Source organism: Rissa tridactyla, chromosome 4 (genome assembly GCF_028500815.1).
Source record: "Rissa tridactyla isolate bRisTri1 chromosome 4, bRisTri1.patW.cur.20221130, whole genome shotgun sequence".
Lineage (NCBI taxonomy): Eukaryota > Metazoa > Chordata > Aves > Charadriiformes > Laridae > Rissa > Rissa tridactyla.
The window spans coordinates 66,384,310-66,409,529 of NC_071469.1; the positions used below are offsets into that span (position 1 = coordinate 66,384,310).

The window sequence follows — 25,220 nt, forward strand, 5'->3', positions numbered from 1 at the left end:
ATGTAGACGTGGCACTTAGGGACAAGGTTTAGTGGTGGAGTTGACAGTGTTGTTTTAATGGTTGGCCTCAATGATCTTAAAGATCTCTTCCAACCTAAACGATTCCATGATTCTTTGGCTCTATGAATCTGATGGCATAACGTTTTTTTTTATCCATGTAATTGTGCATACATTGACACTGTAATGTCCTCTCTTGAATACACTGGATAGGAAATGTTGGCAGAAGAATCTGTCCAGGCCTGGAACATACACAGCCTGCAACCGGTTTTTCTCTATGTCCAAGTTTTTCCTGTGAGCTGTTGTGGCAAGGCTGCATGACCCTGCCCTGCACAGCAAGTGGACAGGAGAACATCCCTGCTGAATTTCCCTGAAGCTACCCCTGAACATCGTGCAAGAAGGGGTTTCTGGGGTTATCGGGGGGTTGCCCCGGAGTCCGGTTCTTGGAGTTAGCAGGAGGCAGAGGAGGGAAATAATGTTTTTCCAAGCAAGCTCCCCTGTGGGCTCTTTGCAGGCTATCCTCACCTGTCCCCAGAGCCTCTTGGTCAGGAGATGGCCACCTGCCAGCTCCTCACATCCTGACCCACTTTTCCTGAGAACTGAGCAAGGCAGAGTTTCACAGACAAGAGGAAATCTCTAAACAGCATGCAGCCCAGAGAGTGGAAAGTTTTTTTGTGGGGGTTGGGTTTGTTTGTTTTTTTTTTCCCAACTTCCCCATTAATGTATTTGACAGCTCGCTGCCCCGTCAGCGCAGGATCCCAGAGGAAACTGGAGCTGGGAGGGCTCTTCCTGCCTGGGGAAGGCTTCCCAGGAGTGCGAGGGGTTTACCAGTCGCCACCTTTCACTCCCTGTCCCTTGCTGTGTCCCACCAAAGGCCATGTGCAGTGGCAAGCTGCAGACGGGCTTGCTGGTGGCCGGCTACTTTGTCTACCTGTTGGTGGGTGCTGCTGTGTTCCAGGTGCTGGAGAGGACTGCTGAGAAGCAGGAGAAAATGGCTGCTGCCCAGATGAAGGAGGCTTTTCTGCAGAACTTCACTCACCTCACGGTGGCGGAGATGGAGCAGTTTATGAAGGTAAGTGCCAGTCCTGCAGAAGCCCTTTCTCCCTCCTGTTTCCCCATCAGATGTTGTTTCCTACTCAGCCTTGCTACACAGATAACTTCCACTGCATTCCTACTGATGTGGTCATTTGGATGATTTCAGCAAACCCCTAGCCTGCTCTCTGGTCTGAGCACACAGGTCACACTGATGGTAAATACAGCTTGTGCAGCTTGGCAGAACCTTGTGTGTTAGCTATTAACAGTCCCCATCCTGCGACATCCCAAATCTTCGGGGTTTTGCCTCCTGTTGATTCGGATTTTGGTGGGACTGTGCTCATCTACCATGGGTGGCATGGCAGGAGAAATGAGGCCGTTTGAAATGAATGGGCATGGTTGCCGCTTACAACAGTGTCAGAGGTAGCAAAAAGGAATGATATGTCAAGGTCTGAAATAATCTGTTGGGTGAAAAAAAGAAGCCCAGATCACTACAAGCAGGGTAGCATAGTCAGGGTTTACTTTTTGAAGATGCTGCAGAAGTGATACAGGTAGCCTGGCCAAGGGAAAGGTGTTTCTGGTCACGGCACAGGAAGCCGAGAATGAATACGGTTGTCTCTTCATCTTTGGTATTACCTAGCTCTATCTGCTACAATGCAGAAGAAAATGGGGAGTGCAAATAGCCTTGCTGTAAGCATTGCCGCGTGGGAAATTAAGGGAACTCTTAATGGGCCAGTTTGTAGGTTAAGGAAAAGAGGGGAAAGCTGGTATTTCTAATGACACAACCGGCGATCCAGCCCCCAGTTCACATATGCATGCACGCTCTTCACCTTGGAATTTTTTTGTGGGTAAGGGAGGACCAAACAAAAGAGGAACTTTACAAGACAGTGAAATCTTTGTGCAAAGGCTGTGGAATGATTTCTGTTAGTCTTGATTTTCTGGAACACCAGCAGAAAAGATAGGGAGGAAGCCGGGGGGAGGCGGGGGAGACTTTTCTGGTGCAGTTCATTCCAGCTTGTGTCTTGCCTCTGGCAGGGCTCAGCCCTGGTTTTTATCTAGGCTGTTTGTAGCCTGCCTTCCAGATGTCCAGTCCAATGTTCTCTGTTTGCTAAAGGCAGGGACAGCTGGATACTGTTTGGGGTTTTCTTAATTATTTTTTTTTAACTCAAAAAAAAATAACAGCACTTAAAACCAAGGAAGAAGGGAAGAGTCTGAAAATGCATATCATGATAGATGAAAGGGTTAGAGGGGCTTGGAAGAAAAATCCAGTCAAACTCCCTGTGGCAGGACAGTCTCAACTCAACCCAAACCATCTCTGACAGATGTTCATCTAACCTCACCTTAAAGGCCACATTGTCAATATGTGCATGCATGTTCATGTATGCAGTTTGGAGAAGAGTGTATATGTCAGGCTGAATTCTGATTGTGGTTGCCCCAAAAGTTAAAGCTTTGCAAATCAGACTTTTTCTGAATTTAAAACTGTGACACTAATCACAATACAGCCTTAAAATGAAATTCTCTGTTTATGTCACATGTACCCTGCTATAACTCACTGATGCCTTCCTGGGAGGGATCAGAGTAGCTGCTCAGTACACTTGCATACAGGTGAGTGATTAGATTCTGGATCCACCACTGTCATCTCAAGGGCAAACTCAAAGCCAGCAACCAGCCACCCCATCCCTTAAGCCAGTAGGCTGTCTTGCTCTGCCACGTCCTGTCATCTATAGGATCATTTTTTCCGAAGTACTTAGTCTAAAAGAATTGAGGTCCTTGATCACGCTAAAAGAAACAAGTTCTAACACCCACTAGACTAGTCAGGATGAACAGGGCAAAAGGCTAACACTGCCTGGACTACCCAGCCTGGAGGTAAAGGTGTGAATAGTGTCAGAGTATTGCTGAGGACAAGTGAGTAGTATTCAAAGGAAAGGAGCAGTAGTTGGCTAAATCTGTAGCATCTTTGCAGCAAGCAGTTGAGAAAAGCAGCCATGTTGATATCAAACTTTGCCTTCCCTTACAGAACCTAACCGAAGCCATTCAGAATGGAGTATACCCTGTTGGAAATGAATCACAGATTGAAGACAGCAGCTGGGATTTCAGTAACTCCTTCTTCTTTGCAGGCACGGTCGTCTCCACAATAGGTAGGTCTAACGCTTTCCATGTATGTGTGGCTTTGTGTGTGTGATGCTTATCATGTCTGATTATTAGAACCTGAATGGATAAAACTGTCAAATACAAAAACTCCAGCCCTCTGATTATTAGAACCTGAATGGATAAAACCGACAAGTACAAAAACTCCAGCCCTTCATTGTCATGGGTGGTAAGCAGCAACAGACTTAGTCCTGAGACCTCACCACTGCACAGCTCTTTGCGCATTATTTTGGCTTGTGAAATACCAGTGGCTTTTCATATTATTTCCCACTTGTTTCTTCTTTTTCAGCCATCCATTAAAGTGCTCCCTCTGCTGCCAGTTGTGGGTGGGAGATAAACTTCACTTTTCTGGTCTTTATTCTAAGGTCAAATAGGTTTTAAATCCGAGAGTGCTGTAAAGCATAAAAGAATGTTAGGAAATAACTGAACTCTGCTGGGGCACAGGCACTGTCTCAATAACCTGTGTTAAGCTGTTAATGTACATATTGAATTAGTAATATGCCAGGAGGAAAAAAATGGGAAGGAGGCAAGGTAAATGCTGAAACTTTTACACTGCTGCTTCAAGCTGTTCTGACTTTTTCAGAGGCTGCCTGCCCCTGCCTGCCTCTCCCTTTCTCTCAAATATGCATCCCAAACAGTGCAGGCCTGCCAAATTTAAGTATAAAATCCACACTGTTAGCTCCTGCTTCACACTCTCATGCAGTGAAAGTCAAATCTATGATTTCACAGAGTGAAGCTGAGGCCTCACTCCCACTGCACCCTCAGCACAGCTGCTCCACTGATCTGTGAGTGTGACGTGTCACAGGGGCCCCAATGGTGTCCCAGCATCATGGCAGGTGTATAGGTGTTGCATGAACCCATGTGGAGACCTCCTGCTGCACAAGAAAGAAAGGCTTCTGACCCATCACATGAACAACAAGTGTTCCATGGTTACAACATTCGCATATCAATAAAGCTTCCCTAGTTTGTCAGCACCCTGCTACTAGCCAATCCACTCCTTGCCACCACCTGTATTGTATTTTTTCATTACAGCATTTCTCTGACAAACAAATCAGTTGCCTCCCATCAAATTTGTTTCCCTAATGAGGCAGTCAGGCTGTCCCAGGAAAAGTGCAACTTTGCCTGTTTATCTGCACCTTTGCCACAGAGGTCTGTTGTGAAGTACACCAAGTACTTCCACTCATCTTCACCCGGTTTTGTGATGAAAATGGAATATTTCTGCAACAGGGAGCATAAGACAGCTCAAGCATTTGAGGGCTTAGTAGTCAATAAATCACTCGGCTGTTTTATTTGCCTATTCCCCCAAAGAAAACATTGCATTTTCCAAGTAATGGATGTCTTGAGATGAACTGTGCTTGGGAAAGTGCCTTTTCTCAGAATCACTGACAGAGTAAGGACATCCACAAAGCACAGGACTCTTGCACTCAGGAATGTACCTCATGGGGTCTAAGAGGAACAAAGTCTCCCATCCATTAAAGAACATGTTTGGAGTTCTGTAGCCATTGTTCTACTACTTAGATAAATCCTCTTTTAGTAGGACTTTAAGACAAATATCTCTCTGGCATAAATAAATCAGCCACCAGTAAGGTCTGGACTAATTAGCATCATCTATTCTAATGCATGCTGCGCTGCCTGCAGGACTGGAGCCTGTATCTGGACATACCAACTCACTGGCATTTAGCCAGGGAGGTCACTAACACACAGGCAGATTGACAAGAAGCTAGAGATGGCTATATGTGATTCTGATATAGCAAACAGTGTGGGACTGCAGCCTTGACATCTTCCAGGTCCCCAGACTTCTGGTTTCTGTCTTCCCATGTATTTGTCACTGGACAGAGCATGTTTGCCATGACTGCTTTTAGATTGTGCTTTCATTCCCACTAAGGCTGGGTTGGGAGCACACAGGGCTCTCTGCATCTCCCAACACATGCAGCGCGAATCACTTAATCTACTTACTGCCTTTTTCAGAGAAAAAAGAGTGCATGTAGACTGAGAAGTGTTAGCCGTATCTTTTGGGGTCAAAGGCAGGCCATGTTGGTGTAGGTGTGAAAGTAGACTGCTCCAGTTCTCTGGAATATCTCCTCTGAACCATCTTTTTTCATAGGCTATGGCACACTACGTCCTAAAACTGCTGGGGGCCAGATCTTCTGTGTCTTCTTTGCTCTGTTTGGAATCCCTCTGAATATTGTTTTTCTGCACCGTGTCGGTAAGATGCTCTCCCTGCTATGTAAAAAGCTGGGGGAATTCCTGCACGAAAAAGGAATGAGAAAGGTACTTGGTTTTACTTACTCAGGCATGTTTATATGCTCATTTCTAGTTTTTTTTTTCTCAAGATATATACTGGCATTATCCTCTATTATATTTTTTCTAATGCTGTGTTAGACGTTGTGCTAGGAAAGGGAAAGACACATTCTTCACTTGCAGAGCTAAACAGACGAGGCAACCATAGAGGAGATATTCAGAGGAAGGGATAAATTTTGTCTACCAATTTAAATGGCAGACATCCAGCCCCCTTCAGCAATCAATGGAGAGAGCGGGCGCCTCATTCCACTTCTCTAGACACTTATCTCAGGAGCTAACATTCTAGGGAAACACCTGTCTCCCTTTATAACCAGTAAATAGAGAGATCATTAAGCATCTCATCTTGAGGTAGCAAAAAGCAGATGAGCTGTAAAAAGCAGATGAGCTGTAAAAAGCTGTAAAAAGTAGGTGAGCTGTAGGAGTTGCAATGGACATTGACTCAATGACTAGTGTGTCTCCCCTCCTTGTTCATTATACAGTCCTTTAATCCCTCTCCTCCCTTGACTTGACAGAAAGGAAACTTCAGGCTGAAGTTGCCTATTTGAACCCACCTGCTGAAAGATGAGGAGGCACCTGTAAAGGCCTAGAGACAGGACGTGTCTTGCCTGGTTATGCCCCAATTTATTTGCAGCTCTTCCCCTTCTCTCACCTCTACTGAGGAAGTCAAAATAGCTTTTCAGTGTCTCCTTCTGTAATTCTCTTTCCGGACAAGGTATCAATGCTACAGAGAACCCTGTTCAAATTGCTAGATTTCTCCCCACGTCTGGTGAACTTAAATAGAACATAGGACTTGATCAGATATAGACTCAAGAACATGTGTAATGCATGAAGGCATGAAAAATTATCCAACAGTTACCATTAATTTCCAGACAATCAGGACTTATAAAATCCTGTACATAAACTATATGTGTGTCTTGCTGATAAATCTTAATATATAGCAAGTCTTTTTCTCCAGTCAAGGCTTCTTCATGACTGCTGGGAAGTAGGATGGTTCAAAAGTCACTGTTCAGGCACTTCTTCATCAGAAGATCATTTGTTAAATGTCTTCTTGTAGTGATGTATCCACTGGGTAGGAGACAAGTTGTGGCACCAATGCAAGACTCTTGAAGATAGTACTGTCAGAAATGGTGTAAATATTTTTTTTAAAAGTCTGTTTTCCCAGGCAAATTTGAATGTTCTTTATGTAACATACCTGAATATCTAAAAATTAAAAGTGAAGTTGTCTTGTGAAAAGTGGAAACAGTCTGACTCCAGTAAAAGTCATTGGATAGGAATTCATCCTATACTCATGGTCATTGGAGGTTGATACAATCAGGTAAAAGACTACATCTCCCAGGGCTAATGTGGATATGCAACATTCATAATACATAGCTTCCCCCTGCTTCAGAGCAAGGCTAGGGTACTTTCAGAGGAAGAACACTTAATAGAAGTCCTTCAGTTCCTGTGGTCCCAGTAGGTATTCCTAGATAGCCACCCATTTTGAATAGCCATCATTATATATGGCCTGCTAATGTGTCAAATCATGATTATAATTGAATTTGTTTCTTTTTCAGAGGAAGATCAAATTTCTGACCCTTTTGTTCTTCCTGGCAACAGGGATCTTAGTTTTTCTGTGTTTGCCATCAGTCTTCTTCCAGATAACAGAGGGCTGGTCCTACAGTGAAGGAATTTACTTTGCATTTATCACCCTCAGCACCATTGGCTTTGGAGACTATGTAGTAGGTAAGGTTGATTTCAAAAAGGACACACAGCAAAGCAACAGGTTTATGACTGTAATCACCAGGGGTTGACCACACTGGCCACCAACATAGTGTAGAGGAAAATCTTCTGTCTGAGTCTTTGACTGGTCTTTGCCTTGTACAGTTCTGGGGGAAATACTAATTTCTCTGGGACTGCATGTGCTGACAAAAGCACAAATTTGTCTAAATATAATGAAATGTGGTGCTTTGGGGTGCGAAGAAGCCAAGTATTTGGGGGAGGGAAGTGGAAGCGTAGGGGGAGAATTCAAGGAGCCTAGGAATTTGCATATACCAAAAGGGAACCATTTGTGACAGTCGTACAAAATAAGGCATGTGTCCCTGCTTTAGCCACCTAAGACTTATGTTTCAAAGTAAAGAAATAAGTGGTCATGTTTCAGAAGACATGATTTTACACAGCAGACTGAGAGATGGAAATCCCATTCATGGGGGATTCTTTCTGTCCCCTTACCTGCAGGTAAACAGCCTGGCAGGAATTACTTTTCCTACTACCGAATGCTGGTGGCCATTTGGATTCTTTTTGGTCTTGCCTGGATTGCTCTCCTATTTAATTTATTGACAACAGTACTCGAAGATACTGAAAAAATAATCGTCAAGGATCTCTATCAAATTGGAAAGGTGAGTAAGGACAATGAAGCAAGCCAACAAACAAGGTGCTGGCCTGATCAATTTATTCCAGAAGAACTACAACCACCATGTGCTGAAGGGGATGCACAGAAAACTGAGTCCTTACCAGCAGATTCTGAACACAGAGAAAATGAAAAAAATGCTTTTTCTTATAGCAAAACTATTGCCATAACATGTGAGGATTGAATTCTTCATTGGAGAGTCGCTAGTGAATTATTCTAAAGGAATTCCCATGGAAATAAAATTTCTCCTACTTTTTTTCTGAGATACAACCTTTCAGAACTCAAGACTGATAGTTACACGAAGCCTGAATATTACCGGTAGGAAATTTGCCCCTCAATTTGTGGTAACAGCCTGAGAAGTGCACTTGTTTTGCAAGGCATTTTTAAGGTGCTTCCACAAAAATGCAGAGGGGAGTCATGGTAGAGCTTGCTGGTTCTATTTGGATTTTGCTGCTTGCAAGAAATCATGTCTCTTCCAGGAACTGACATGCATGAGCTTTTCTGAGGCATTGCATAGCACCTTTGGAAGAAGAAATAAGGGTATACAACTTAACAGATGCCTGACTTGAGCCAAAAGACATGTTTAAAGGACAAGACCTGGGCTCAGTTCAGAGACACTAGAGCATCTAATGGACAGGGTTAGAAAAGGGTTAGCGTATTAGAAATTATTAATTCTACCTCTTCCTGATTTATACTAAGATGAATAAAGGTAATTTTACCTTTTATCCCTGTGGCTTTGAAAAACCTTTCTGATGGTGTTTATAAAGAACATACAAACCCATATTTTTAATTCACATTTTATAATAATTTTATTCTGTAAGCATTTTATAAGAACAGAGACTGGTTTGAATGGAGGAGTCCTCGCTTCATCGGAGCCTTGCTGCTATGTCTATATTCCATAGGAGCTAAAAAGTCATTTAGAAATTATTCTGTTGTGCTATGCTAAGGTAGCTTTCCAAGTGCGAGTGTTGTCTAAACAGTGCAGCCTTACCTTCAACCAGGTAAAAAAAAGGATGTAAAATCTGAGCATGGTGTTTCAGATGTACTGCGTGGCATACAGGCCATCCATGGGTGAAGACCCTGGGCTTTAAAGGCTCAATATACACGTTAGGTGCTTGTGTGTCTCAAGAGTCAAACCCTGCCCTGAAGTGCTGGCAAAGCTGCTGTGGTAGATACAGTGATAGAAGTGAAAAGTCCCATGGGTGTATATGATTACACTAAAAGTCAGTCTAGTCCAATATTCTGTCTCTGACCATGCCTACTGGCACATGCCTCCAAATAGCCTAAGAATGTGGGAGCTCTGCCGTGATCCTGCACTGGGGTGCAATCCCTCTTCCAGTAGTTGATGGCTCAAAGGCTGCCCAAACAAGAGGTGGTGTCTCTGTACTTCAAAGTCCATGAACTTGCGTGAATGCTGAACTCACATCAGCACCCACAAGACCCACCCAAGGCAGTCCGTAGGTTCAGTACCTGAAGTGCTTCCTTTTGATGGTGCCAAACATGTCACTTGAAACGTTTTCATGATATCCTCAAGTTCCTATTTTGTCAGACAGTGAATAATTGTTCTCGGCTCACCCTCCGGGTGTTAGTTACAACAAGACCAGCCTTTGCCAGAGCTATTCCTGTATGAAAGGGAGAATAAATTACAGCTATAAAGCAATTTTAGGCCGTAAAGATGCAATTGGCTTTAAAGTTGAATTCATAACTATTTCAGTCAAACAAAACCACACTTCTTCCCAAAACAGCTCTGCTGGTTCAAGATCTGGCATGAAGACCTGACCAAATATGTACTTTCTTTCCCTCCCCAAATTATTTTCCATTGTTGCCCTCAAGGCTGACTTCTCACCTAATATGTCTTATGCTCAGTAAGCCTTTCTGAGGCAGCAGGAACAAGAACTGACCAAAATCAGGGCAAGGTGGCAGGGGTACTATAGGACGCAGTGGTCCTTGTGCAAGCCATGACCCTATTGCTACCACAAGGTGACACCCAAACCAGGCAGAGAAAGCAGCTGGATGGTCGTGGAAAAGAATCTCTTCACTTCTCTGTGTTCTCTCTCACCAAACATGGACTCATATTGTTATTTTCCAGGCATCATTTTTTCTCTTCTGTCTTTTCCCAGCCCTTCCTACAAGGACCATTAACCCCATCCCCAACCTAACAGAGGTACTGTCAGGGCTGGTTTAGGGAGAGGTGGTCCTGCCTTGGGGTGCAATGGCCATTTTGCACAGCCTCTCACAGTTCCTTCCAGCTCAGTTCCTGGTGTTTGATGCTCCCCAGACCCAAGGTGGCAGGAAGAGCCTCTGGGCCAGCCCAACACATGTCTACTTGCTGTCTTTATTGCTGGGGAGAAAGATCTTCCAAGGACATTTTGAAGACAACACACCTCTGAAGGGTTTTCTTCAACTTGTTCCTACTGTACTGCTCCCTGCCATGACAAATAATACAACCCAGCCCTGATACAAGCTGGTAATGTCCCATTGCAACACAGAGCAATCAAGGATGCTTGTTTAGACATTTCAGGAAGGGCAAGAGAGGTAACCCATGGACTCTGCCCATAAACAGCAAGCACAGAGCCAGGCAGTGTCTCTTTGAGCAGAACAGGACAAATTCTCCTTTCTTCACAGTGGTGGTTATTTAACAACAAACCACGAAAGCCAAACACTTGCAGTTTCCAAAAGTCAGTCTGCCCTGTGCAGCTATTGTCATAGGGTGCAGGCAATTCACCTTTTAATTCATCTCCTCTTGCCATGCTCCCCAAGCAAGGATATGGCTCTCCAGACAAGGCACAGAGGGACTGAACAACTCACACAGGGCCAGGGAATGTGGGAAACATGATCCGGGAATGGACAGCCACAGCTGTCCTTCAGGCACCGAGAATTGAGGTGTCTTTTCAGATGTAGATGCCGGCCTGGGAACAGAGAAAACACATCCACAAGCATTAAAAACATAAAAGCTCTCAGGAGAAATTCAGATAACTGCCCTAAGAAAGAAGACTAGCCATTCATAAATCCTCATACCCGTAGAGAGGCCTTTTGAAGATGGGTCTCAGCTTTGCTTCTCATGCTGTCTCGTGGTTGTGTGCAGCAGACCCCCTCCCTTTGCATTTCTGCCAAATTCTGGTAGTTTTACTCTACCTCCTACTGTGCAGTTCAGCTGATGTAGCTGGTACAGCCCTGGCCAGCACAAGTCCCACCCAGGGCAGAAACTTCATCAGTGTGAACCAGAGGAAGCAGTTCATACTAGCTTGCTAAGGGCTAAAACATGCCTCATTCTCAAGAAAGAGGTGGGGATGGGCACTCCAAATTGGTCCAGCAAGGGATCTTGCCTTGTACCTACACTGAAACAGCCTTGTGGAGTTCAGCTGGGGATGCGACTGTGTTCTGTCAGCAAACCATCATGCGAAGGACCCTGACTGGCAGCAAGCACAGTGCTGACAATGGGGTACACTCCTACCACGTGCCCCATGCACCAACTTCTCCCACATAACATCTGCCGCAGGACTGAGGCACACATTCACACCCTCTCTCCTACGGGGAAAGGGATTGATCCAGGAAAAATCTGCAAAATGGCAGGTTTGGGTGCAGGTTTTAGGGCCAGGGTGAGCTGGCCCACTCTGCAGCAGCCTCGAGGGTAGGCAGTGCCTCATGCAGCAGAAAGATTGGAGACAGAAGCTGCAGATACATGGAAGAAAGAACCAACACCAAAGGGTGTGTGGCCCTATCTGCTGGGAAAGGCAAGGGAAAAGCCCAGGAAAGCTGCAAGCCAGGGTGGGAGAGGAATGTTTTTGAATGCGATATTCTTCCTCGTGCTTATGCTGAACAATAAAGCTGCCTCCAGAAGGGCTTAGGCACAGCAACAAATCTCTCCAGGGCTGGAGCAAGCAGCCTCTTCCAGCATTATCATCCTCTGAGCACCGCACAACTGCAGCAGATCTTGTCCTCACATCACCCCTGAAAGCGGGAACTGTTACTTTCTGTGCAGATAGCAGGGGGCCCAGAGAAAATAAACTGTATCACCTGAGCTCATGCATGAGACCTTTGGCAAACACCTGGTTTGGCACTTTCTCAACCATGACAAGGTGTCCTGGTATTGCTTGCTAATAGATTAGAACCAACTAGTGGTTCTCTATTTGTTGAGGTTAAGAAGAACAATCTTGAATTGAGAGCAAAGTTAGAACAGAGCTTCTCCTCCACAGCTGGAGATTTAAAATGGTCCCAAGACTTTTAATTCATGAGTGTAAGCCAAGGTCCAGCTCTTCTTCTGCACGTTTCCCTTGCCCAAGGGACAGAAAACAGGAATAAAATCCATTCCGAAATCCCTGTTCTGGCAATCGGCAAGGTGGCAGCAATCCTCTGGAGATCAGGCAGAGGGGTTCTCCATCTGCATAGCCTGGAGCCTTTCCTGGAAGCTGTTCAAAAGCCCTCGCTGTGACCCAGCCCTACTGCACCACTCAGGGAAATCAAATTTTCACAGAGCAGCCTCCTGTGCAAGTGCCAGCTCTCCCACTGCAGCTTGTTTTCAAATGGGAAACTTTTCCAAGGCAAGCTAAATACTTTCCCATACATTAAACCGGTTGCTGAAAAACTCCAGGACTATCATCGTGAAATATAGTATCTTGGATTAAATGGCAGCAGCAAGTTCCTGCATTCAGTCTGGGCTGCTCCTCGTACATCACCCATGTCTTTGCTGCCAGCTAGCAAAGTATGCATTTCTGCACTTGAAACCAAGGAAATTATCTTTTGCTCAGAAAGAAGCCCCTCAGACACTCAACTGCATCCAGAGAGAACAGGAGAAACTACACTTTGATCTGTCTTTATTTAGCATATGGGATTGTTTAGGGGTCTTTTGAGGTCTCCTTCAATTAATAGCTCGTTCATTTGGAGAGATTATTTTTTTTCTGGAAGCAGAGAGACTACTCAAAGCAGTGGAAGAGCTTGGCTAATGTAACATCATTTAGCCAGTGGGATAATTTTTTTACAGAAATCACTAAACATGGGCCACACACGCTATTTTCCACTGCATCACTCTTGGACATGTGCTTTCTTGCCTGACTTATGATAACAGACACTGGATCCAGCTCAGAACTGGTTGAACAAACATAACTAATCACTCTCCAAAGGCCTCCAAAGGTTCTCCACCCCTCACCATCTCACCCGAAGAAACAAAAAAAATCAGATTTTGGTGTCAGCCAAGTCCCCTCGTACCATTCCAGCAGGATTCAAAGTAGTCTTGAAAATTTCCTGCAAGGTTTTATAGCGGCTCTCACACTGTATGGAAAGAGGATCCCTGGCATGTGTGGCTGAGGACCGGCCTGGGGCAACATTGCTGGTTCCAAGCTAGCAAAGTTCACATTTAGCTTTTCTGGGGCTAAAAGGTTGGAGGGGGGGTGGGCAAAAATGCTGCTCTCCAGAGAACCTTGTCTGTGCTTTTGTATCCCCATAGCCAGCCTCATTTCCACCTCAGGCTATGAACTCAAACAGCTCCAAACCTGCTTAGAAAATTCAGCATTTTCTATCACGAGGGATTCTGGTCTTGATTAGAGTAATTCTCTACCAGAGGTTTGGAAAGGTTCATTTTGCTCAGTTAAAGTTAGGTCAGTTATTGAATCCATTTAATTACCAGTTCAGCATGATTTAGGAGACATGTCTCCTGAATAAAGACTTTCCAAATTTCTCTTTCAGTTATTCTCACATATGTGGTTGGAAACCATAGCTGTACTTTTGTGGTGAGATGCTGAAGCATGAAATAATACAACCCCAGAAAGAGAGATATACTGATAAGCAGAATGATAACAATAACAAGCATGCGCCATTGAAAAATGGAGGTACAACTTACAGTTTAAGTTAATGGCTTCCTTGAGAGGGATTAGCCAGAAAGATGCTGATATTCTCAAAGAACAAACGTGGTTTAAGGTGAATGCAGCTTCTCAAAGTAAAAGATGATTGTACACCATAGCAAGGCAGAAAGAAAATCATGTATCAAGACCAGAAAAGAACATAAATCAGAATTTTTGCTGAAAATGCCCCAGAATTCAGAGTTCTGTTCATTTAAATGACTCATTGAGTGCTTTAAAAATGAGGTTAAGGTCTTAAATTTAAAACGCTTTTGGAAATTTATTAGAAAACAAGGATGAAACGTAAGCAGAGATCTGTCTATTATCAACTAAAAAAAATCCAGGCATTCATCTAAAAATATACTACATACTGGCTCAGAACAAGAAAGATGCAAGAAGCCCAGGATAGGCACCTTCCAATTGCTAGACAACAATTTTCCCTATTCAAGCAGTCTGCCTCTTCACCAAACATGCAGGAGCTATTCAGCATCTATTGTGCAAGTCTGTTGCAACAAAAATGATGGGGTTAGGGCATGTATATTGCCCAAAAGTGAAAAGCCCAAAATAAATCAATCACGGAGATTAAATGCTCATCTCTGCAGAACTTTGTCCAGCTTCCCAATTGCCAGTATAAAATTCCAATACATAAACGTTTTTTATTAGATTTCTTTTCCTTTTTTCCTTTCCTTCCTTATTTCTTTCTTCCTTACAGACCTCAAGTTGCTGGTGGGATGAAGAATGCATGCAGCAGAGCTCACTACAGTCCCAGAAATGCTTCGGCAGCTCCTAGAGAAACATGTCGTAGCAGCAAGGTCTACAAAGTGCTTAAAAGTTGAGTGTAACAGCAGCAGTGGTAGCACAATTTGGTGATGCCAAATAGCCAAAAATTGCCAGGAGGAAACCAAAAAGAGGAATTCCCAGCAGTAGTTGTAAAAGTCTATTCCTTGCTTGCAGTAGGTGTCTGAGCAAAAGCCTGAATACAAGCTGCCCGGGCTCTTTGCTCAAACGCAGCTCATTTGTAGTGCTAGGGTTTGGTAATGACACTTCTCAGACATCATGCCACAGCCCTCTGCTGGGGCTCAACCTGTCTTGGTAAACCAACTCGTTAAAGTGGAAAACATCCTCTTAGGATGCAAGTGTTAAGGGAGAAGCACAATTTCTGGAGCGTGACAATTTGCATCCTGGCATTTGTAGTAATAAACAGTAATAAATCATACCAGAGTGGGTAGGGCTTTGGTGTAGTGGCCAGGGTGCCTTACAGCTACACTTCTGGGAAGTTAAAAGAATGACTGGAAATTTCCATATAAAGAGCCTTGCTTTGGCACAGTTTTCTCACTTAATATGGCTCATGGGCTAAAAACCCCAAAGCCCTTACTTACCTCATAGATGCCAAAAGGCAGAGAAGTGAGTTACAGAAATGTTGTCACTCCACCACCAGTACCACCTGTCTTATGTGGTGACAGCATGGCAAGGAGAGGTGGCACAGAGAAGGAGGACAGGCAGAGCATTCTTCCCTATGGGATTATGGATATCGGCTCATTTTTGGGGTTATCAGTGTAAGACAGCCTGTATTGTAGGTCAACCCCCATTATGAACATCATCAATGCTCCAGATGTCCATCAGCTGAGACAGCAAATCCATTTTCCATAATCTGAAAGCCTAATTCAGTTTTCCCTAACTTTTAAACTTGGTCAGATCACAGCTTGTCTTGTGTCCAGACCTGCCTTATTTGAGTTTGGGCTCCTGTCTACTGACCATATCATGACCAGATGTCAGTAACAGAGGGAACCAAAGCAAACATGCTAAATGCTACCCAAATCAGCAACAGGATTTCAGCAAATATATCCAGACAATTAGGCATGACCCAGGGTCAAATCACACTGGCAGAGCATGATAGCCAAAAGGTACTTCTTACAAAATGCAACCACAAAGATGAGCTGTCGTGGTTTTGGCGAGACTGGCCAGTGACGGATGACAGATGCTTTCCCCCACTGCTCACTTGAAGGAGAGGAGGAGAGATAGAGAGATTTACGAGTTTAGAAGGACTAAACTACTTTAATGAAATATTAATAATAAAATAAAAATGAAATAATGAAATAGATACAATACGCACAAAACTGTATCAGACTCCCAGGATGATGTCACCGGCAGGCTCTGGGGAAGTCCCAGACTGGACTCAGTGATGGATGGGAACTAGATTCCAGATCTGGAATCAGGAACGCACAGATCGGGATCAAAGGCAGATGAACAGACAGAGTCTTGAAGAAAGAGGGCTGACCCTTTGATCCCTCAACTTTTATACTGAGCATGGGGCAGATGGGAGTGAATACCCTGTTGGTCAGTTTGGGGTCAGCTGTCCTGTCCAGTCCTCCCTGCAGGTGTGACCCCCTAAACTTTTCCATTTCCGACCCTCCAGTGGGGCAAATAATGAAGTTATCTGACCTTGGTTGTTATAGCAATAAGTATAAGCAAGAGCCTCTCTGCTTACCATCCCTTGGCATCAACTATAAACATAGTTACGATGAGAACGAACATGCTGTTAATTTCAGAGAGTTAGAAGAGGCCTAGCTAAGAAGTAAAATTACTGAACAGAAAGTTGGTTCTGTTTTACCTCAAACCAGGACATGAGCAAAAAGCCATGTAAAAATAACCGCACGCACACTGTCGCAGCACAGCCTCCAGATGTCAGCATCAACCCAAGCAAGAGAGAGGCACAGCGCAAACGGTGCAGAAAAACCCCACTTGCAGGCTAGGCCTTCAGAAACACTCTCCTGCAGTCCCTGCTCTCATGCCTGCGGTGGGTAGACAGACAGACAGACACGAGGGTTTCCAACTCACCTGGAAAAAGTGCTCAGTTCACAGACAAAACCAAAAGATATAGTTTGTAGCCGTGCACGCAAGTGTTTTACTTATACTGATGTAGACCACATGTGCGTGTAGATGCTCATCACCTATATATATACCTGTCAGAAATAAATAGATAGACAGACAGACAGATAGATAAATATAACTTTTGGTGTTAAGAATAAAAGGCTCTTTGCCAACAGTTTTACATGAAGGCAAAAGCAAAGTATGTCCTCTAGCCCCTTTCCTAACCATAGGCATATTGATCTCTTCCAGTACACATTCCTGTTTGCCAGTGCAGCTGATGAGCTGAGAAACACAGCAATCAGCCCAAGATGAAGGATCTGAGAATATAAGCACGGGTCAGAACCCCAGTGGTGTAAGGCAGCATGCCTTCAAGTCTATGTATTAAGGTCTGCGTTAACTGATCAAAAAATTGGTTGTCTCCTCTGTTCCGCTTGGCCTGTTAAATTCATTTTATGCCAGTCTTTTAGCAATGTAAATTTGCCTCTTAGCAAAAGGCTTTAAAAAAATCCCATCTCCGCCTCTTCTTCCTCTTACCTCTACCATCTCCTTACAGCCCACAAGATTTAAATGCATTCAAAATTTATTGGGATAGGAAAAGGCCCCAAATTCTGCTCAAAGCAGGCATTACTTTGTCCCTGTCACAGTGTGGAGCTGTGACACAGAGTAAAGTCACAACTACAGCAGCACGGCCCCTGATGCCAAGCATTGAGGCAGCAGAGGTATGAGACCCAAGGGAGACTGCTGATCACCTTTCCACAGGCTGCAGAGGGGCGCTCGGGGTGGCAGAAAGCATCCTCCAGCCTAACCTTGCACCTGCAGATAACTGCGGGAGATACAGGGGCTCTTAATTTAAACACATGCTCTCCCTTAACACCAGATTAAAAAAAAAAATATGAAGGAGATGTCAGATTCTCCAGCTCTTGTAAGGCACAGAGGTATTGTTTTTACATGAATAGATCCTCAAGATCCTCCTGCACCAAAGTTTTCATCCTAAAACGAAGGGCTGCACGTAGCAAAGTTTGAGCAGGGCCGGGAGGGATCGTGACACAGAAGATTAATGGATCTCTTCCGGCCATAGATTGTCAGTTAAGTCAAGCGCTGCTAATGCGGGATGTTGTTCCGAGACCTCTGTTAGCACAATGACGAAGCTTTTTTTAAGTCCTCTGTGTAAAAGGCGTATTCCTCGTATGCCGACGGATCATATCCTTGAGTTCTCTAGAGAGCAGGGCAAATGTGGAAAGAAAGGGAAAGGAAATCCCTTATTTCATAATGGTGCAGACATGTCAGGAGAATTACATCAACATGCAGCACATGTGAAATTTAATACTCCTCCTAATGCATTTAGATGAGGCAAAATGCAAAGTCTATACTGCCTCTGGGAATAATTCTGGTAAGAAGCTTTCACTACTAGGAACCAAGGACTTTCTACTTACTCTGGAATTTGAGCCTTTGTTTTCAAAGCCTTCCTGAGAGACTTCAAAATCGAGTTTGTTAAGTGTACATTACTCTTTGAAGGTCTGTCTTCCAGAATGAAACACCGGTGCTCTTCCCTGCAATGCTGGTGTAAATCAAGAGTAGGATGCTTGAAAATCAGTAAACATTCATGGGGTTGCAGACAATCTGCAAAAGAGGAGAGCCTGATCCTTTGCGTTGCAGAAAGCCAAGATACACAAACACACACAGCCGTTATCCTTTGCCTAGTGTCAGCTGGTGTTGCTGCAAGAGTGCATCAGACTTGCTCGGATTTCCACCAGCTTTGACTGTGGCCCGTAAGACTCTCAAAAGCTTACAAATGCAAGCAATATTTGCTTTGGAGTCCTTGCAGACAGGAGGAGCCTGAGATTTTCTGTCTGGTTTCTCCCTCCCCCTTTATCAGGCTATAGATATGGGATTCGGCAAAGGATAAAGCTCAGATGTGGCTTGAATTCAGACAAGTGAATTGAAGTGATGATTTTCCCCCCACCAGGCTGCAGATGATTGATGTATTATGCATGAAAATAGCGCCAGGCACAGATGGGTGGGAGTAGAAGGTGTGAGCTGATAATGACAGCAGCCAAGCTCTGCTACAAAAGACTCTACAACACACTTGCATATTGGGCAGAAAAAGGATGCAACATGCATGAGAGATTAGCCATGGTTTAAAGGGCCAAACAGTTTAACTACTGCCAAAATTGAAGTTTATGCAAGGATTTGAGTGGTATGGTTGCCAGTGGGAGCAGGGGATTTGCCTTGATTTAACGAAGTGTCTTCCCATCTTGTGTTCTTGGATAACCATAGGGAAATGAGTGAAATACTTATTCTGGGTTTTAAAAGCTGAAGCCAGGAAATCCAAAGTGGTGACATGGTGCTGCATCAGATATTGCCTCCAGCAGGATCCTGGCTCATACTCAGCACAGCGCTGAGAATTGGCACCAGGTCCAAAGCTGAAACAAACAGGAATTTCTCCATGGACACTTCTAGGGTTTGGATCCAGCCCTTGAAGAGCAGGATGGCCTGATCCAGAAGAAACAGTGGAAGCTTGGATGGGCAACATGTCACCGACTTGGAGCCAGGTGGGTACAGACTTCAATGGGACAATGAGTCAAGAGAGCTCCAGTACCATCTACAAAATGACCTGGCACTGTGACAAAGAGCTTAGCAAGTGTGCTCTACATAAAGACTCACAAGGAAGAAGTGATCATCCAAGGAAAAGCCCATGACTTCCCTGGTCAGCCTTGGAGCACTCTGGAGATCATTGCAAGACCAGATGCCTAAAATAAGTTGCTTCCCTTCTACAATCAAACCATGAGAAGCAGATACTCTGTTCCTTCCGCAGCTTCTTTGAAGAAGCTCCAGCCTTGGAGTACACATCTGACAGCGGGCAAGACTTCAATGGCTTTGCCAAATCTGACCACAGCTGATCCCCGATGCAACGAAATGTCAGCCTTAAATTACCAAAGTCTGAGAATGTGCTTGTGCGGAGTATCATCATGCAAAGGCAGCAAAGACTTGCTGGGAACTTGCAATGCATTTTCCAGTTCCAGGCTCTGTGGAAGCCTGACCCTACACAAAAAGATCTTTGCATGAGTCCACTCTTTGCTACCAGCCCTGCTCATGGTGCCAATGACATAACAGCTATAGGAAATCTGTGTCTGAGGGATCTAAGATGTGCAATAATCCTTGCAATGCTGAGACATAACAATGTTTTGAGAAGTCAGGCCAGCAAGCATTGCACAGAGGAGAGTATTTTAACATTGCACAGGGGCTAGGGCCCCATGAAATGTAGCTGTTTCACTGCTCAGGAAGCGATCTGGTCAAATTTCCTTCAAACAGGGCTCAGATGCCCAAATTTGTCTGTGGGAATAAGCATTTCTGATAACATTGCCCAAATTAAGCTTGCAAAGAAATCTTTCCTAGACGGAGCATCACAAGGATTAAGGTTTCAACTCTCATTATTTCCCATAGCCCAAAGAGTAAAAAAACACCTATGGGTGTGGCAACTCACCTAAACCTAAGAGCAAATGTATGATAGAGAGGGTGCATTAGGAGACTGGAGGAGCCCAGCACTCGTGATGGTTTGTGATGGGACATGTTGCATCATGCTCTATTACCCACCGGTCTGGGTTGTCTCTGCTTCCTTTCCATCTCCCAGCTCGGCAAGCCATCTCCACAGGGCTCACTTCACACACATCTTGAGAAACCAAACAGGCTTCCCTATCACTGTGGCCCAACAGTCTCCCTAAACTGTAGGAGGACCTATCATTAGCTTTATACCCAGCCAAGACTCACCACAGGCTAGTAAAAGTCCCTTCATTCCCACTTAAATTGGCTTTAGGGTCACATTTTGTGGTGCTAGCAGCACCGAGACCTGTGCTTCAGTCCAGATCTGGCCCCAGTCTATCCTGCGTGGCTGTCCTTATCTCATGCATTTTTAAGGAGCTCAGCAGCAATTTATGGATCAAAGCTAATCAATAATTTCAGAGCCCTTTCACCATATTGCTTTCACTGCATCCTTTAAAAAAAGAAAACTTAGCAGACTGCAGTACAATGCCAGACAGACTGTCACTACCAAATTATCTTTATTTATTCTCTCTCTGGCTCTTGGCTGGCCCCATTAACAGCATATCTTAATGTCTCTCAGTCATCAGCGTATTTGCCTTCCCTCCCCTCCCCTCCCCCTACCCTGAGGTACATGTCTCCTCTCAAGTACAAAGCAGACTGACACGGCAAGTTTTTGAGCCTATTTAACACCAGCTTTATCTGAGGAGAACCAGATTCAGTGACAGAGCCTCAGAATTAATTACACGAAGGTGAACTCCCGTCACAGACCCTGGCGCAGTGTCACCACAAACATTTTAACAGCCAGTCTCTAGCCTTCGGCAGCCTCTGTGCAGCGTAAAGCAATTATTTGTACCTGCCTGGTGAAACGTGTCAGCCCCCTCAGAGGTGCTGTGACATAGCAAACAGGGATCACCCTTGTTATTCATGAGCAGGGCAAAGGAAAGGGTGTGTGGTGGATCTCAGCTGTGCTCAAGCCCTTCAGAGCTGTGAATGCAGTTATTTGTGTACAATCCATGCAGTGAGTCCTCTCTTGCAGATGAGATGGCACCAGGGTCAGGGATTTAGCCAAAAGCAGAAATGGGACTTGAGGCCAAGGAAGCAAAGTTTTAAGTGCAAATCTCAAACTCCCACCCATCCTTGCTGAGCCCCACCAGCAAGAGACTGAATGGGAGACTGAACCCACCATCTCCCTTTTGTCAAGGGTCTCCGACTTTCCTCTCCCTTTTCACCTCCCCTGCATCCCAGGGTATCCCTGGTGGAAACTCTTTTCATCCTTCACACCCAGCTCCAACTGTCTGCCCTTCCCCTTGTTGCAGTTGTTGCAGCTGACACATTCCTACTAGTCTTTTTTTTCTTTTTCTTTTACAAAAAGGGACATGTTTTGGGGTTTTCTTTACATACCTGTATTACAAATTTGCACAGAGCTGAGCTGACATTGGGGTTAGCCTGTGAAGTTCATCAGAGATGATCATAGGAGAGCAGAGGGTGAAAATCAACAAAGCTGCGTTTCAGCGTGGAGCAAGGAAGGGAAACCGTGTTTATCTCTTCCTCTGCAACGTGCAATTTTGCTTCAGCTTACTCAACATCTACTAGCTCTAGGGCACGGAAAGAGGGATGGAGGGATGAGAGGAGGTTGGATACAGTGGACAGCAAAGGGAATTGACTGTATAAAGGGGGGATTCGGGCACAGGGCAGGCAACAAGCCGTGAAGGAGACACTGCAGCCTTTCCTGAAGGAAAAGGGCTGTCTGTGCATCCCAAACTCTTCCTCCATTGGGACTAGCTAGGGCTGTGAGGCTCCTTTAAGAAATACTAGAGGCAAATAAGATTTGCCGAGGGGTTTTGGGGTTTAGTCAGAGGTCCTGGACCTTCTCCTGCTGCAGAGGACCTTGGGGTCACCTGGGGAAGAGTTTGGGATGCGCACATGGGGTGAAAGGATGAGCCATTGGCCAGAGGAGCCCATGCAAGGCCTGAGAGAGGAAGTTTTCAAGCTGATCGGCAGGAAAACGGGGCTATTCTTTGTGAACTCAGCTGCAGAGCAAAACAAAGTTCTTCCTCATTAGGGAGGAATTTGATGGTCCTTGCTGGGAGCCGGTGCCACGGCATGCAAAAGGTCAGGTCTCATTCTGAAAGCCTTTGCTCCCCTTCTTCCAGCAGGAAAAATCATTTAAAACATCCCCTAAGGAACTCCTTCTCCCCGTCCCCCCCCGCCAACCCCACTGCCAAATATGAAAAGGAGGAAATTGCCTCAATTTGGGGAATAGCGCTGCAGTGGGGATGACCAATCTCCCTGCTCAGCCCACAGGACCCATATCCCTTTGCCTCTGACAGCCTGGTTATTAGAAGGCCAAGTGCAATTAAGAAGGGAAGGAACAACGTGTACATCCTATTCCCGCAACACGACACATTGCAGAGATCACCATGTCCGTGGAGACCCATGCCAACATTAACTGTTGCAGTGTGGCTGGTTGCATATGAGACTTCCTTAGGGGAAATTCAGTCTATTTAGGTGTCCCAGTTACACCTTTGGTGCTGCTGGTGGCCTGGGTCTGCCTGCACCAGCCAGCATAAAGTCTCCCAGTGCTCTATTTGCCTACAAAAATGTGCCTCACAGTCTCACCTTGGGGTGAAGACCAAAGGAGTCAACTCTTGACAATCACAGCCATGTCAACACAAAGGTTCCTCACCTTCATGACCATTATCACCCGTTTCTGCTTCCTGTAGCTTCAGAAGAATCAGATTCATCCAGACCCATGGAAGACTGTCTTCATGTCCCGTAGCACAGTGCATTCAAACCTGTGTTGAAAACATTTTGTGTCCACACAACATGGGAAAATTGACAACTGTCTGTTGTCTATTGTAATCTTTCTGTACCAGCTCCATTTGCTTCTCAAATCATTCGTGAATGTGAAATTCCCCTTCTGCAATTGTGGCTAATTATTTGGTTAAGATGATTTATTGTTACCCTGAACTCAGCATCTTGACTTGCTAGTTATATGGATTTTCAAATGGACTTGTAGAGAGTAGTAGCAGTCACACATTGTCCAAAACCTAGGACCTGAACTGAAGAAGTTTTGTTTCAGCTCTCATCAGATGCAGAGGTCACAGTTAAGTAAAATTGGCTTCAGCTGTGATTGGAAAACTGTGTCTACTACATCAGCAGAGAGATCAGATGACAGTTTTGATCTGGCCTCATTATCTAGCCATAAATATGTAAAGGCCTGAAGTATTTGGGGAATGGGAATGCAGAAAGCAGAAGGGATTTCTGGAGGGTTTCTATGCAGTATTTGCTGTTTGAGAAAATGAGGCTAAAGGACCCCCCCCCAAAAACTGTCTGATCTGAGTTCTTATCTCCAATGACAAATTGAAACCAGGAGAATCAGTCTCTTCCTTTTGCAAACAGCTGGGGGAACAGGGGCTCCTGTGTGTCTACAACATCTCACATTTATTTTTAGCTTCATCTATTTGGTTAGGGTGGTCACTGGAGCCTGGGCTTAAACACGTTTTAAGCAAATGTTACCCTGACCTGCCAAAGCTCTGAATTGCCTGTAGCTGTACATACTCCAAGGAAATAGAGCTAATGGTGTAAGAGAATGTTATGTTAGAATTTTAAGCTAGAGTTCAAATAACCATGATCCTCATTTATTACAACACTTTTTTTATATATATGAAAAGTGTAAAATACGCTTTGAGCAGTTTTGATCCAAAAAACATTTGATGAAGCTGTTTCCTGACTAAAGTAGCCCGGATGCCTTTACCAGTAATTCTGTATTTAGGATTTTACTTACACAGTTCAAGGATTAAATCATAATTTCCGGTCCTCGGTATAAAAGCAAAACCCCCCCCCCCCCTCCCCTCAGAGTTGGGAAGCACTACCCAAATCACTCCAAGAAAAAAAATGCCAGGGTACCCAGAGCCACCAGCTACCATCATTTCCAGCCTCATCCTAACTACAAAATGAGTTCGTGCAGGAAAACCTTCTCATGGAGATGCAGACATATCAGCAAATAGTGCGTTTTGTAACGATAGCTTGTTCTGCAAATGCAATAAACTTCTGCTGAGTTCCCCAAGCCCAGCGCTGGAAACACGCCAGGACAGAGGTGCAGGGGAACAGGCAACATTCACCACTGTTCCAGATATGAGGTGAAGCTGAGGAGCCTGCAGGAAGTTTGGCTGGTGATAGGTAAGGTAGCATGGCCCTGGATCTTGCAGGATGAATGCTTGTCCTAACAGGCTTCTTGACTGCTCTGCTGGGAATCATCAGCACACTGGCATAAACTTGGCCTCTGCACATGCTACAGCTCCTGCTCAAAGAAAAGGTGGCCCCCAAGGAGAAAAAAGTGCCTCTAGAAGTGTGCATCTATCCTTATTTTTAGTCTTTAAGATGAGTCATTCTGGAAAAAGCCCTTTTCTAAATGCTGATATAACCATCTCTTCCCTAGGGATATATTCATGTAGCTGCAGGTGACCAAATTAGGGAAGCTCTGCAGAAGTTATTGCTAACAAAGTAAGCTATGGTAACTACCCACGTGCAAACTTTTAGCCTCCTGCAAATGCAAAACGAAATGTCCCTGCAGGGTGACAGGAGCTAATACGCTTTATTTTACATTTGTTCAGAGTTACACAAGGCTTCTTGCTGGGGCAAAAGTGATAAAGAATCAAGCTCCTGTAACTCAATTGCTTGCAAGTACTTGCTGTATCTCTGGTGGAAAAATGTTGCAGAAAAAGCACACGTCTTGCTCATATGGAACCAGAAAATCTTAAAGATTTGGTTCAGCTCTCTTCCTGGCTGGTCAGTGCGTTTGAAGTTCACACACCAAGACCAAATTCCCATGTTTCTATTACCAGAACGCCGAATGTTTCTGCAAGCAATGTTATTAATCTAGAGAAGCCATCGTCACTGCAATAGCAGACTATATAAATCACGATACTTAATTCCAGAAAGCCACCATTTACAGACTTTCATTCAGACTTTCTGTTGTTCTTTCACTATTGGTACATGTCCTTTCCTAATTTGTGCAAGAAAGATCCTCTTCTTCCCAGAAAGCAAGAGAATGGCTGCTTATGCCTTATTTGGGATGCAGATATGGCTGTCCTCATGGATCTGCTACC

General features: G+C 44.6%; 1 protein-coding gene across 2 annotated transcripts; it reads left to right on the forward strand.

The window, feature by feature from the left end:
• The first annotated feature begins 747 nt into the window (after positions 1 to 747).
• On the forward strand, positions 748 to 18,072 carry LOC128909680 (potassium channel subfamily K member 16-like). Of its 2 annotated transcripts, XM_054201685.1 has the most exons (6): positions 748 to 1,069; positions 3,047 to 3,167; positions 5,282 to 5,448; positions 7,032 to 7,200; positions 7,693 to 7,853; positions 14,411 to 18,072. In XM_054201685.1, exons 1-6 carry the CDS (start codon positions 875 to 877, stop codon positions 14,486 to 14,488), a joined length of 891 nt encoding a protein of 296 aa, XP_054057660.1. In that variant the 5' UTR covers positions 748 to 874; the 3' UTR covers positions 14,489 to 18,072. The 2 variants fall into 2 exon arrangements, with proteins under 2 accessions (XP_054057660.1, XP_054057659.1); XM_054201684.1 differs by lacking the exon at positions 14,411 to 18,072 and having other exon boundaries at positions 7,693 to 8,589.
• The last annotated feature ends 7,148 nt before the right edge of the window (positions 18,073 to 25,220 follow it).